Source organism: Misgurnus anguillicaudatus, chromosome 19 (genome assembly GCF_027580225.2).
Source record: "Misgurnus anguillicaudatus chromosome 19, ASM2758022v2, whole genome shotgun sequence".
NCBI lineage: Eukaryota > Metazoa > Chordata > Actinopteri > Cypriniformes > Cobitidae > Misgurnus > Misgurnus anguillicaudatus.
Window position 1 is genome coordinate 19577348 of NC_073355.2, and position 14170 is coordinate 19591517.

At 37.7% G+C, this 14170-nt stretch overlaps 1 protein-coding gene across 3 annotated transcripts in view; it reads left to right on the top strand.

Annotated features, from left to right (window-relative positions):
- The window catches only part of sdk1a (sidekick cell adhesion molecule 1a), a 408423-nt gene that overhangs the window by 369026 nt on the left and 25227 nt on the right, over window positions 1–14170 (top strand). For all 3 annotated transcript variants that reach the window (XM_073857057.1, XM_073857058.1, XM_073857059.1), the window contains 3 exons: window positions 432–488; window positions 945–1046; window positions 10811–10926. In XM_073857057.1, coding sequence (XP_073713158.1) covers window positions 432–488; window positions 945–1046; window positions 10811–10926 — 275 coding nt within the window. The remainder of the gene's footprint in view (window positions 1–431; window positions 489–944; window positions 1047–10810; window positions 10927–14170) is intronic.

Sequence of the window (14170 nt, forward strand, 5' to 3'; positions counted from 1 at the left end):
TACTACCATATGGGCAAATCCTGTTATCCGGTTATGTTAGGTTATCATGTTATGAATCTCCACTGCACTGTGTGTAAGTTCAGGGGTTTTAATTTCTAATTGAAATAGGTTTTCCCCAATTGATGCTGGAGCATTATGTTTAAAAGTCTTATTAGGTCCCTAATGCACACCAGCTTGTGATATAGCGCTCCGTATTGACTTTCAAATCATTAATCACTGACTCGCTTTGGTTTCTCGTGGAGTTTGATTCGAGTGCGAGCAAAAGCAGAGATGAGCTTTGTGAATTTCATCAATCTCTCGGAGATGTGTGTGATGAGCAACACTGAAAACCAAAGGTTTACTGCCGTAATGAAATATCCCTTTGATTTGTGCATTTCCATTTCTGCAGCCTCTCCATCAATGCATTTGTTTGCTCTTTTTCCCTTTCATAGCCAAAAGCACTGTGAAAACCGTCAGCAACCCTTCATTAACCGAATTCGAACTAACACGTAAGTATTATTCAGTCATTCCTCATTTGCGTTGGTCTGCCTTTGAAGTCCAAAATGTTCAAACCCCCTTTGGCAAAGCGTGTTATCCCAAATACTTTGTCTGTTTGGAGAACAAGATTCTTCCTCTAATCCATCTGCCATGACCAGGGACAATCTGGCCTCAAGATATTCTCAAAGTAAATCTCATTGCACACCATTTGAGACCAGAGACATGTGCTCCCATAAGATCATTTTATCAATACTATTCAAAGAGCTGGGAAACAGTATTGCCATGGCTTTCACACCCAAACTATTTCGTTTCTGCGCTTTTGGAAACAGCAGGTGGTGATGTTTCAGATCTTTCAGTTTCCACCCAAATGAATTCTCTTTCTTCTTTTCTGCCATCTCAAAGCCAACATACGCCTTTCAAGTGCCCTTACAGACCATCTTCTTTTTGTAATTTTTGATTCTCATTAGAGCTGCAGAAATACAGGCGCTATGAAATCGTGATCACGGCCTACAACGTCATTGGCGAAAGTCCACCGAGTTCTCCAGTGGAGGTGTTTGTCGGGGAAGCAGGTAAGCACGTTTTTGTTAGTGGTGTGAGAATTAAGATGCATTTCGGATAACAGATATCATGCAGAGCTCATGTCAAAATGTACTCTTATATTTTGTGTGACGTATGAACTCCCAGGAGCTGTAGCCAAGATATAGGGCTCAACAATAATGATTTCTGTTTTGGTGGTTGTTGGGCCAGTAAATTAAATTTGTACTCATCCTGCCTATATTTTCAAAGGATACATAACAAAATGATTAATGTATTAATTAATCTATCTAACTTTGTTAAAGTTTCATAAAGTATGAGGGCATGCAGTTTTGACATCCTTGTTATATTCGAATGTTATGTTGAATATAAGATAAATCAATTTTTTTACATTTTTGACAAAACATGTTTATTATTATGTTATCATGTTATTATTTTTTTTTTTGGTGCTACTTAGCTGTATTTTTTAACTTATGAATGTTTAAATCAAAACAAACCAACTGCAGTTGCATTGAAATTAATTGGAATGCACAACCAAAAAACCGAGATTTCTGAACAATTAAAACAACGGTGGTTATCTCGTTTTGCAACTAAACTCTTCAAATATAAAAAAAAATGTTTTTATGTAACTAACAAACATAAGACGTAGTGAAAAGCACCGTAAGACATCCATTTTGTTAAAGGAAAACACCACTGTTTTTCAATATTTTACTATATTCTTACCTCAACTTAGACTCATTAATACATACTTATCTTTATTCAATGCGTGCACTTAATCTTTGTACAGCGCGTCGTGAACGTGTTAGCATTTAGCCTAGCCCCATTCGTTCCTTAGGATCCAAACAGGGATGAATTTAGAAGCCACCAAAAATAAAACGTGAATTTTTATTATTATTATTTTATTATTATTACGCCCCCTCTCGCTCAAACTTCTGTCAATATTACTGCCCCGAGGTCGAAGTGCTGCAAACTAAGTTCTCTTTCGCCATACAATATAGTTCTTATTTTTTATTGCTTAAAAAATCGTCACGTTTTATTTATCATGGTCATGTAACCGTCTTTAAATAGGGAAAACAGGGAAGTGTTTGGTGGCATCTAAATTCATCTCTGTTTGGATCCTAATGAATGAATGGGGCTAGGCTAAATGCTAAAACATTCACGACGCGCTGTACAAAGGATTAAGTGCACGCATTGAAAAAAGATGGGTATGTATTCATTCATCTAAGTTGAGGAAAGAACATAGTAAAATATTGACAAGCGTTGGTGTTTTCCTTTAAGTTGGTGAAGTTTTTTTTTAATGACTGAGTAGTTAAGTTCAGAGCTGACTGACCAGCATGCTTTCCTGACATCATCCCAGTCGAGGATTTGTTTAATGACAGAACAGATCCGCAGTAAACCATCCAGATGTAGACCACTGTCGATGGATGTTCCTTTTGCAGTCCTTCAGGCTTGTGCTGTAATGCTTTCAAGGAACAGGGCAACATGCTCTTTCCAGAATCCTTCAGGGAATAATGTGTGACATGAGCTGACAGATATGAATTGTGTTCTCTTAGTGAAGTGGCATAAAGGGACAGAGGGCAAAACTGCCTAATGTAACAAAAACACAAACCCACTTAAAGGGATAATTCACCCAAAAATGAAAATTCTGTCATCATCATTTACTCACTCTCATGTTGTTACAAACCTGTATAAATTTCTTTGATCTGATGAACACGAAGGAAGCTATTTTGAGGAATGTTCGTATCCAAATTGCTCATGAGCCCCATTCACTTCCAAAGTAGGAAAAAGAGTACTATAGAAGTGAATGGGGCTCATACAGTTGTGTTCAAAATTATTCAACCCCCCAATGCTGTTAAGGGTTTTAGGGAATTTAGTGTACATTTGTAATTGTATTCAGAATGAAATCCTACAATGACTTCTTAAAGAACCATATGCAACTAAAATGACATCAATTGGTTTTGTAATATAGTAGTAAATGTTTCTTTTGTGAATTCTTCATTGACACAATTATTCAACCCCTTAAAGAACTACCACTCTGAAGAACAGAGGTTCATTGAAGTGTTTTCAATCAGGTATTGAAAACACCTGTGGATGTCAGGGAACAGCAATAAAGCCTAATAAGCACCAATTAGGCTGCTTTAAAATGACTGTGATACTCAACTCCTTCTAAACATTTACTGGTGTGGTTACAAACATGGTGAAGTCAAAAGAATGGTCCAGGAAGACAAGAGAAGAGGTGATTAATCTTCACAGGAAGGGCAATGGCTATAAGAAGATTGCAAAGATGTTAAACATACCAAGAGACACCATAGGAAGCATCATTCGCAAATTCAAGGCAAAGGGCACTGTTGAAACGCTTCCTGGTCGTGGCAGAAAAAAAGATGCTAACTGCGACTGCTGTGCGCTATCTGAAGCGTAGAGTGAAAAAAAGTCCCCGTGTGACTGCTAAGGAACTGAGAAAAGATTTGTCAGATGTGGGTACTGAAGTTTCTGCTCAGACAATACGGCGCACCCTGCGTACTGAAGGCCTCCATGCCAGAACTCCCAGGCGCACCCCCTTGCTGTCTCCAAAGAATAAGAAGAGTCGACTGCAGTATGCCAAAAGTCATGTGGATTTGGGATAGTGTTCTGTGGAAAATTAGAACTGTTTGGGCCCATGGATCAACGCTATGTTTGGAGGAGGAAAAACAAGGCCTATGAAGAAAAGAACACCTTGCCTACTGTGAAGCATGGCGGGGGGTCAATCATGCTTTGGGGCTGTTTTGCTTCTGCAGGTACAGGGAAACTTCAGCGTGTGCAAGGTACCATGAATTCTCTTCAGTACCAGGAGATATTGGATGACAATGTGTTGCAGTCCGTCACAAACCTGAGGCTTGGGAGACGTTGGACCTTTCAACAGGACAAGGATCCCAAGCATACCTCCAAATCCACTAGAGCATGGTTGCAGAAAAAAGGCTGGAACATTTTGAAGTGGCCATCGCAGTCACCAGACTTAAATCCGATTTAGAACCTCTGGTGGGACTTAAAGAAAGCAGTTGCAGTGCGCAAGCCTAAGAATGTGACTGAACTGGAGGCTTTTGCCCATGATGAATGGGCGAAGATACCCGTAGATCGCTGCAAGACACTTGTGTCAAGCTATGCTTCACGTTTAAAAGCTGTTTTAAAGAGACACAAGGCAGCATTTTTATGTTAATAAATCATCTTTGTAAGTCTGTATATGGTTAAATGACTCATTACATGACGAATGAAGACTCTCTTGCCCGCCCCTACCGTCTGTAGGAAGAATACCCCACTTGCAAGTTCGCTGTATCCGACCCGGTGTCCTTCAGTCTCATCAAGTCTCAGATATAGAAAGCATTTACTCCCAGACACTAGGGGGAGCTAGTAGAGAAATAATACTCAGACTTGCCTTGTGTCCCTTTAACTGTAAAAGGATGTTGTACTAAGTACTAAGATTGAATGTCACTTGGGGGTCGAATAAAACTGATAATGATGTGAGCACAGAAAAGACATTTGTGGTTATTTCATTATAAATGTTATGTTATTTTTGTCTGACCTACACATGCCTCTTTGATGTAATTGTAAGCAGGATGACTGAATGATCAAAATCAATGTCAAACCGGCCAAAACAATCAATTTCAGTTGGGGTTGAATAATTTTGAACACAACTGTATCTTCCTTTGTGTTCATCAGAACAAAGACATAAAGGTTTGTAACAACATGAGAAGGATTTTTATTTTTCGATTAACTATTCCTTTAAAGCTAAGAATGCAAGGGGGCTTAGCAATTAGTATAAATTCGCATACTTCTGGTTGTTAAAAGTTACTGTAGGGCGAGGAGGAGAGATGAGACGCTTATTAGATTTCTTTGCTGATGACAGAATGAGGGCCCTATACTTTAAATTACACACAGTCCCTCAACTGCCTATTAGTTTTAAACCTCTTAGTTTTGATTTAGCTTTGAATACCTGAAGAGAGTTTATCCAGATCTCCTATATATGCATTCAAATGAAAGTACATTTAAACTGTATTCAACATATTCAGTGGTAATAAACAGGAATATAGTAAGAGTCTAGGTTCAGGCAAATAGAGAAAAGTTCAGAGGTCATCATTAAAATGACTTATATCAAGGGGCAGTTGAATGCTTTTTTCTGATTGGTTGAGAAATGTAACACGGGTATGCATTATTTTTCGATAAGCGCCCACCTGACCTGTCAAGTGTCTTAAAATAATCACCAGAGCAGTGGCTTAGCAATGACTGTGGTAACCATGCACTCTAAAAATGGCTGGGTTATTTTTGACCCATAATGGGTAAATATTGGGCAGAACACACTACTGGTTTAAAACTGACCCAATGCTGGGTTGTTTTAACCCAACTGCTGGGTTAATATACTCCAGGGTTGCATAACAACAACCAGGGCCGGCTCTGTAAATCTGGGGGCCCTTAGCAGGATCATTTGGGGGCCCTGCCATGCAGTGAATAATGGAGTATTGCCACCCGTGGCCGTAGCCAGGGTTTGACAATTAGTGAGGTTGAGGGGTGTTAAGAGTTAACAAATGCTATAAAAAAGGATAAAAAAGTGCAATAAAATAAACTTTAAGTACACTTAGTAAATGTACTATTTTGTGCACTCATTTTGTAGTTAATATATCAAAAATTTGTCTTTAGTACTTCTTAAGATAAACTTAAGAACATAAGTGTACTTAACTGTGCTATTTTAAGACACAACTTGATACACTATAAATATATTTAAGTATTACTGGTATTGTATACTTTTTCATATGCATTGAAGAACTATATAAAAGCGTTTGTATACACTCAAAAAAATAATTTTTGCACATTGTCTATTTTATTCAAATGAAACAAGTTAATACAACACAATTTATGTTTTTTTTGTCTCAACCTAATTTTATCATGTTCAATTCACTTCAGTTTAAAAAATTACATTAACTTAATAATTTTATGTTGGGACCACATTAATGATTTTTGTGGATTATTACTAACTGGGCTGTGGATACATAATCATGATGATTATTGCGTGTGTCTTACCCAATGCAGTATCATGTCAGCAATAACCTGCCCACGCTGAATGATACGCAATTTAATCACTATTCAGGTGCTGGTCACCCCGTGTTGCCAGATATTAGTACAAAAACAAACAAACTAGGTCATGAAGAAAAAGATAAGTTCAGGCCTTGTCTTTCAAAAATAAATCAGAGACATGGCTAACACTAACCAGCACATTCTCACTTTATAAATTTCCCACATTGTCACATTAATTGCTAAAACATTAAACACTACGTCTAAAGAGGATTTTTCACGATGGGATCTGGCAACACTGTGAATGCTGCACCCACGGCTGGCAGCGTCTCACAGCTGTCAGTTTCCGTCATTTTATGCAAAACTATACAGTAAACTGTCAAAATCTGAATTATATACGCGGATGCCAATATAAAAAGTTTGAATCGCCGGCCGAGTACCATCTATAGTTAGGGGGCCCCCCAGTGGCGGCGGGGTGTGCATTACTTTTAAAAATTTTAACGGCCCATCGTCACATAACTTTTGTGTCAATGTGCCAAAGCATTGCCAATAAATAACCTTTTAAGTCTTTCCTATTAGGTTTGATTAACCAAACAGCTTTTGATAACTTTTTGTCCCTAGATGCTACTGTAGCTTTCATGCAGAATGGACAAACATTGTAGGAAAAAGTAGGAAAATGATGGTTCTTGTGATAACTAAACCATATATTAGCCTATTACAATGCCACCTATAGTCAGGCAGTTATTGCACTTGCCCAAGAAGCGAAGGGAATTTGGGACCATGCCATGTTTGAAGATTCTACCATCTACGGTCTCTGATGTCCAGACACATTTAGTGCAAGTTCTAGAAGGGTTCCAGCATTTTTGCTCAGATCCTTAAAAAATCATATCACTATAAATATAATATTATAGTGCTCCCTGATTATAAAATGTAAAGAGACTTAGCCATAACAAAAGTGAACCCTAAAGAGACCTGGCATCACTTTAATGGCTTGGAACATTGTGAAAACAACAATGTTGTTTTCCCTCTTTATACTTTTCCATCCACTTAAAAGCATCCAGGTTTGGTTCTTCTTTTAAAGAGGACTCAAGTGTATAAACACACCAAGAGGACCTCATGGATCTGAAGTGCCTGCGCATATGAAAGATTGAACAGACTGAATAAGCACTGTGTGTTTCTTGTGCGCTATAGAGAAGGCAAGTTTAGCTCTCTATTGTCATCCACCCTATAATCAGACAAACCAGCTTGTAGTGCTGAATCTCTAACACTCTTCAAGTTCAGCTCAAGTTATCCTGTTGCTAAAAACAGTCATTTTCCTTGTGTATATATATTGACTCAGTAATATCTAGCTGTCTGGCTGAAGAGCCCAGCGATGCATCGAATGAGCTGCCAGGATATGACATTCCAACTATTCCGCAGGAAACTCATAATTGTTGTGCTGTTTTACTAGATACATGACAGACAATTGAATATTTATCACCTACTGAAACAAATCTATATTCGCGCGAGGCATCTCATGTGATCAATGAAAGGGCCTTTAGTGAAAACAATCTCCTATTGCAAGCAAATAGATGCATTTTATTCGCATTTCAACGATATGCTAAAAAGTATCGAACGCGGACAAATTGCTACAAATGTGAACTGTCGTTTTTGCTATTTAATTCTGCTCCAGTCGTGGTAACAGGCTGACACTGCACAGACAGGATGTTGTTAAAGCTCTTTGCTCGCCTGCAAACTTATGCATTTCAGCCAATCACAGCCTCCATTATGGATTTATAAGTAGGATTGTTCAACTAGCACTGTGGCATTAATACGAGCAGTCAAGGCGAGAGTTTTGGCAAGACAGGGTTTCTTTTTTTACCTTTCTCACCTTTTTGCAGAATTTTTAGCCTCCTCTCATAGGGGGTTTAATGAAGCAGTAAATATGAATCTGTCATAGGGAACTCAAGCAGCTGGTGAAGCAGGCAGGGTTATCAACATCAGGTTATTAACAGCATCATTAGAAAGGGCCAGGCGTGGAGATAACTCCCAGCAGCAGGACGGGGGACAGCCAAACAAACAAATGAATTTCCCGCTGATTAACGTCAGGTTGGCAACATCGGTAGATACTGGGGAGGTGGAGGGTGCAGTGCCCTTAAATCCTTTCTCCACTGACATGCTACAGTCAAAGTGCAGAAACCATAGACTGTAACTCTGTTTCAAATCTTGGTGATTTGCCTACTTAGACTGCACAGTAATCAGTTCCTGCTGGTCCAACAGGTAGAAAGCAACCTTGGCTTCTACAATACTTCATTCTGGACAAACTTTAAAGGAATCTCTTGACAGAAATGCAATGTACTCTACATAACTATATTATCAGTGGTGTATAAACACCTTACATAATGAACCGTATTGTTTTATTACTTTACAATGAGCCATTTTTATCTACATACACCACTGGTCTCCTTACATGGAAGTTGCCGCCATGTTTTTACAGTAGCCCTAAGCGGACAAACTGTTCTACAGATCACGTTTCGTCCCTACGTTGTCTTAGACCATAGATATGTACACTAGATGTCGCCTTGGGGTTCTAAGCATGCGTCAAAACCGCCGCCATCTTGGAACAGGGGTCTTGTCATAGGAAGTTGCTAGGTAATGCTGCTATTTCCACTTGTACTTTGAATTCATTGACGATGGCGGGTTTTTGTGCTATGCATTGTATTTAGAAAAACTTAGATTTGTCCAGCATTTTTTTGCACATATAAGAATAATGTCTGAACTTACTATAACCATTATTTTTAGAGGATTTAAAACATATTTCTTATATAATTATTTACATTTTTAGATTATCATTATCAAAAATTATCATTACCGCAACATGATATTACATTAAATATATGCATTTACAAACTCATGTTTTGGTAATGAGAACTAAAAAGTTGTCTAGGTACTATGACAAACAAAATTTCAACTTTTATCAAAAGAGAAAAAATAAGAACTGCTTATCTGGTAGCCATCTTGAGTGTCACAGTCAATTATGTCCCTTCCAACAAACTTTTTTTGAAAATGTTTCTTGAGGGCTTAAACAATGATGGAAAATTTTTCTTGGACAAATTTATATTCCTTATTATTGTCTCTACATTTACCAATGATCACCAAATACCACATGTTTCTTTACTGTAAATGTTTATAGTATAACATGCATTGAAGCTTTTTATTTTATTTTTATATTTTAATTATAAATATTTCCATGTCAAAGAAACCAAAATCCAGTTAATGGACACGTAGCGGTAATAAAAAGTTTCGCCTTAAATGTGGAAAAAACAACAAAATTGGTTTGTATGATGTCATTTGAAATCACGTGCAAAATAGTACATGAAGAGATGTTTATAACTGTATGCTTCTTATTTTGATACTCTTACTTTGCATTTACTTTTTTTATCAAAATGTTTCATGACACCTCATAAGTCTAATTCACGAGAATCACCCACTTGCATTATTATATCACATGTACCAACGTACAGTAACTTCAAAATGAACATAAAATAGCTTAGAACACTAAGCAAGAAGATCAGTTTGTTAACATTTAAACACAGAAGGCAATGTGTGCTGTTTTGGTCTCACCTGCGAACGCGTGCTATCAAATACATACTGTATAATATGACGAGTCACTTATTGTGCCGTCATCAGCAGGGTGTTGTTGATACTATCAACAACACCCTGCTGATGACGGCACAATAAGTGACTCGTCATATTATACAGTATGTATTGCCTTGATGAAACGGCATTCGCACCAAGCAAATTTTACAGTTTTGTCCATGTTTTCTTTAACGTCGCTGCTTTAATGAAGCTGGCGGTACCTCTATTAGCGGCTTTTCTCTTTCGCTTTTCGTGTAAACGGTCCGCAACACACACACACCAACCAACACGTGAGGACAAACTGTGAGGTTGGCAACAGATTTGCATACTACGAGTTTATTGGACAGGTACTCTCACGTAAACACACACAAGAGTGTATTCAGAACCATACATTACCGGTTTTATACGTTGTGTTTTCACCAAACTATATTAGAAAAAAGTGGTTGAATCAAACGCGGTGCGCCATGGTGGGAGGATAATGGGACGGTTCGATTCTTTACTGAGAACCATTGCAACCCTACTAAATACATAAAGAAAAAACTAGAAAAGTCATTTGCAGCTAGCTCAGTCTGGTCTGGTTTGCTGATTTTATAGGGTGTGGACTTGTCATCTGGTCAAGCTAGAAGACCAGCAAACCACTTTAATCTGTTTATTTTTAGTAGAGATGTGGGGCGTTTCAAATCTATCACTTGAAAGGTTTCATTTGAGTAAGGAAGTCAGCCAGTGCAGACAGCGAAAAGTAGATTTAGCCTTATTATAACAACTCATTCGGTTATGCTTCTCGAGCCAGCCCCTCTTGAACTCCACTGTCCATAGTCGTAATTTAGTCCCGCTCATAAATGATTCAGCCAGCTTTACTACACATAAACTCAACTTTCAAACCCCAGAAATAGACAATCTTTTGTGCTCCCACGGCTATCTCTGGTGTCACGTTCGGTCTTATTAAATTTTGTTGTCTGGGGTGTAGCTGTATGTGCTGTTGTGATTTATGTTGGATGGGTCTTGTGTATTTGCCGCACTTACAGCAAATGACATTTAACACAGTCACAACAGGAATGCGACCACGCAGGAGTGGCTTTTTTTAGTTACCTGGATTGATGAAGTGTGATGCACTTACAGTATTTTCTCTGCTCTCCGTCAGCCCCCTCTGTAGCCCCCCAGAACATCCAGATCAACACCTTGTCATCCACGCAGCTGGAGGTCCAGTGGGAGCCGCCCCCCGTTGAGACCCAAAATGGCATCATTCAGGGATATAAGGTAACAGCCCTGTACCACCCATCTCATCTCCCTCATACTTTTATTGTCTACTCTCTCTCTCTCTTTCTGTCTCTTTATCCTCCCATTTACTTCTGCTGTCATTTCAAGCTCTCCAGGGCAGAAGATTAGCCAGACTCACCCTTTTTCATCTTTATTTTCTTTAGTCCTCACATATTCACAGTAAGAGAGATAATGGTGTTAGACAGTATGTTTTAAATTTATGGTTGTTGTGAATTAATGATTATGGTGTTAGGGTTAAGTGAATTTTTGCTAAAATATACATGGCGTTGATATAAAAATGTCCAGGAGCCGTTGCCGTAATATGGCAGATTCATGTTAATCCAGCTGCTTTTGCTTAATGTTGTGAGGGTTCAAGCCCGACTGCAGGATAAAAATTAAGTGCTGCAATTTATCTGTTCATTAAAGAGTTTTAGTGTTTTGTCAAACGCAAATATAGTCACATAAATCCTATTATTGAACAGACTTTTCTGGTTTTGAATGCTAATTGGTGATACATGATATCCTGTTTTACTTTAGCTATTATAAGACACATTTTATTAGTACTGTTTATATTAATGTGCAGCACCAATTAAAAGCAAATTCGGTTGTTTTTCACATGTCAGAGACTGTGTTCTAGCATATAATGAATCTGCTCAGAGAAATTTGTGTATTATTTAATGTAGTTTAAAAAACATTCAAGGCCTTGGTACAGTGGTCCAAAATGTATTTTTACACTTAAGTCACACAATAAAATAAATGTAACTGCATTAATAACAAAACATTACATGAAAATTATTTAAAGGGGCAATGAATCTGTCGATTTTATTGTTTTATACTGTTGTCTGAGGTCTACTTATGATGTTTGCATGGTTTTTACATTCAAAAACATTAAAAGCAATAACTAATACGCTATTTTGTAACATGGATTAGTGGCTCTCTGGAAAAATGGTTCGTTTGAAGGGGCGGGCTGCATTAAAGACCTAGACGTAAACGCCCACTGCTTTGATTGGACAGCTTCATTTCCCGTCATAACATGTGGGGAAATGTTTTAAAAACATTCATGTGTAAAAATAGCAGCCGAACACATATATGTTTGAGCCACAAAAGATTCTGGGTGCTAATGATGATACACATAAATGACAATACGTATAATAAAGTAGAAACAAAAATTTAAACTCGACGTGACTAAATTACCGTATACAACACAGTAAGCGCGCATCAGAATGTAAACCGCGGCTGATAAGCCCTATCAATAACTTTGCATATTTCTATTGTGCTTGTGAGGTTGCTCTGACATACACGTAACATTACATACCACAGTTATATGATAAAAAGGCTTTTAGTGTTGGACCTTTCAAACGCAACTTGCCTAAATTACCGTATACAACACAGTAAGCAGGCATCAGAATCTAAATCGCGGCTGGTAAGTCCTTCCTTATCCTAACTTTGTATATTTCTATCATTATATTACAGTCGTATTGTTAAGTGTTGCACCATTATTAATCATTTAATGTTTTTGTTAAATTAAAACATATGTGTTTAGACACGGATGTTACAATCAGGACATATCAAGCGATCTCTAACAAAGCAATAGTGTAGTAACTTAGTAAAATGTTTTACTCACATAATACTGCTGTGCTATTCCTGTCAGATCCAATATTAGTGGTGCTTTTAATCACAGTCTCTCTGCAAATCCAGCATTGTTTACAAATGAATCCGCGGTACACAAAGTAAACAAACACTCCCCACACAAGCTGGAACTTCTTTATAAACAAACTTTAACCACGCATTCCTAATGTTATGTTCCAATCCTCCGAGGTAAGGTTATACAGCAGCTGTGTCCCAATTCAAGGGCTGCGACCTTATAAGCATGGGACCTTAAAGATGAGCACTCGGTCTTTCAAGGTGGCAGCCTCAGAAGTTGGCGAAGAGAACTGAAATGAGACGGTCTAACCTTCAGACGACCCATAATTGGCGTCACCTGCTGCACGCGCCTGTCAGCAGGACATAGCGGAAACGTTTCTGGCTTATTAAAATAAATATGAAGTCAGAAAAATATTTATTTAGTTTAGAAAATATGACACGTTGATGTAGATTAAACTATTCAACAGTATATTAAATTAATCAACCTTAGAAATATATGCATCATAAAAATAATAATATTAACACAAAACATAACTTATAATACTAAAACAGTGACAAACTTTTTTTTTTGATAAATACACACTTTTATTTAATGAAGGTTTTAATTGTTTATTTTAGAATATCCAGCCGTTATATGCAGCCATTGCAGGCGCGCAATGAATCTTGGGATATCCTCGGCTGTTAAGGAGCCATTCGTTCTATCCTTAACATCGCGGAGAACTGAGGACGCATTTTGAGGCTTCATTCTAAGCATCCTTTGAATTGGGACGTCCTTACCAGCCTCAAGTTGCGCTGCTGTGACGCAATCGGTCTTAAAATACGTCCTTAGAAGGTCGCAGCCTTTGAATTGGGACACAGCTATAGACTGTTTTTCCACAACCGAACACTCCGTTTCCATGGGTACTCATAACAGATCACCGCGTCAAAATAAAAGTCTCTCTGAAAAAATGTATTTAAAAGTCATTTAGGTTACATTTGGCAATCTTTAAAGACATGTTTATTGATTTTCGAGACACTACGTATGGTTTGCTTTGCCCCTGGCCTACACGTGTGTCACGCAAAGCTGTGGGCGGGGCTACAAAAGTGGTCCTTGTATTTTGGTTTAAAGGAGGCGTTTAAATTGAAATCTGATGTCACATTTTGGCACATTCCTGAACAAACTGTTTTCTTGGCTTGGTGCCAAAAACTGTTATATTTCAGTAAAGAGAGAGTTTTTAGTTCTGAAGCTTGCAGGATGTTTATTCAAGTATGATGACCTCTTATATAACAGAATATCAAATTAAAATAGATTTTTTGATTCACTGCCCCTTTAAGATAACAGCCCACTTTCCAGCAAACTATTTCATTTCAAGAAATCTGTTTGCTTTTAATGTATAAAGATATATACTCTACATAGTACATTTACAGGTATACACTATATGCACACATTCACACATTTGTAATTGATTCTTAAGGTTCCTAAACTCTTAAATTTTGAATATATTCGAAACAAAAATATTTACAAAAATATCTGGTGTCAGATCTTAAACTAAAAAAGTAATGTATTTGTATGGTAAACTATTAAAGACACTGCAACAATGACCGTCACACCATTATGTTT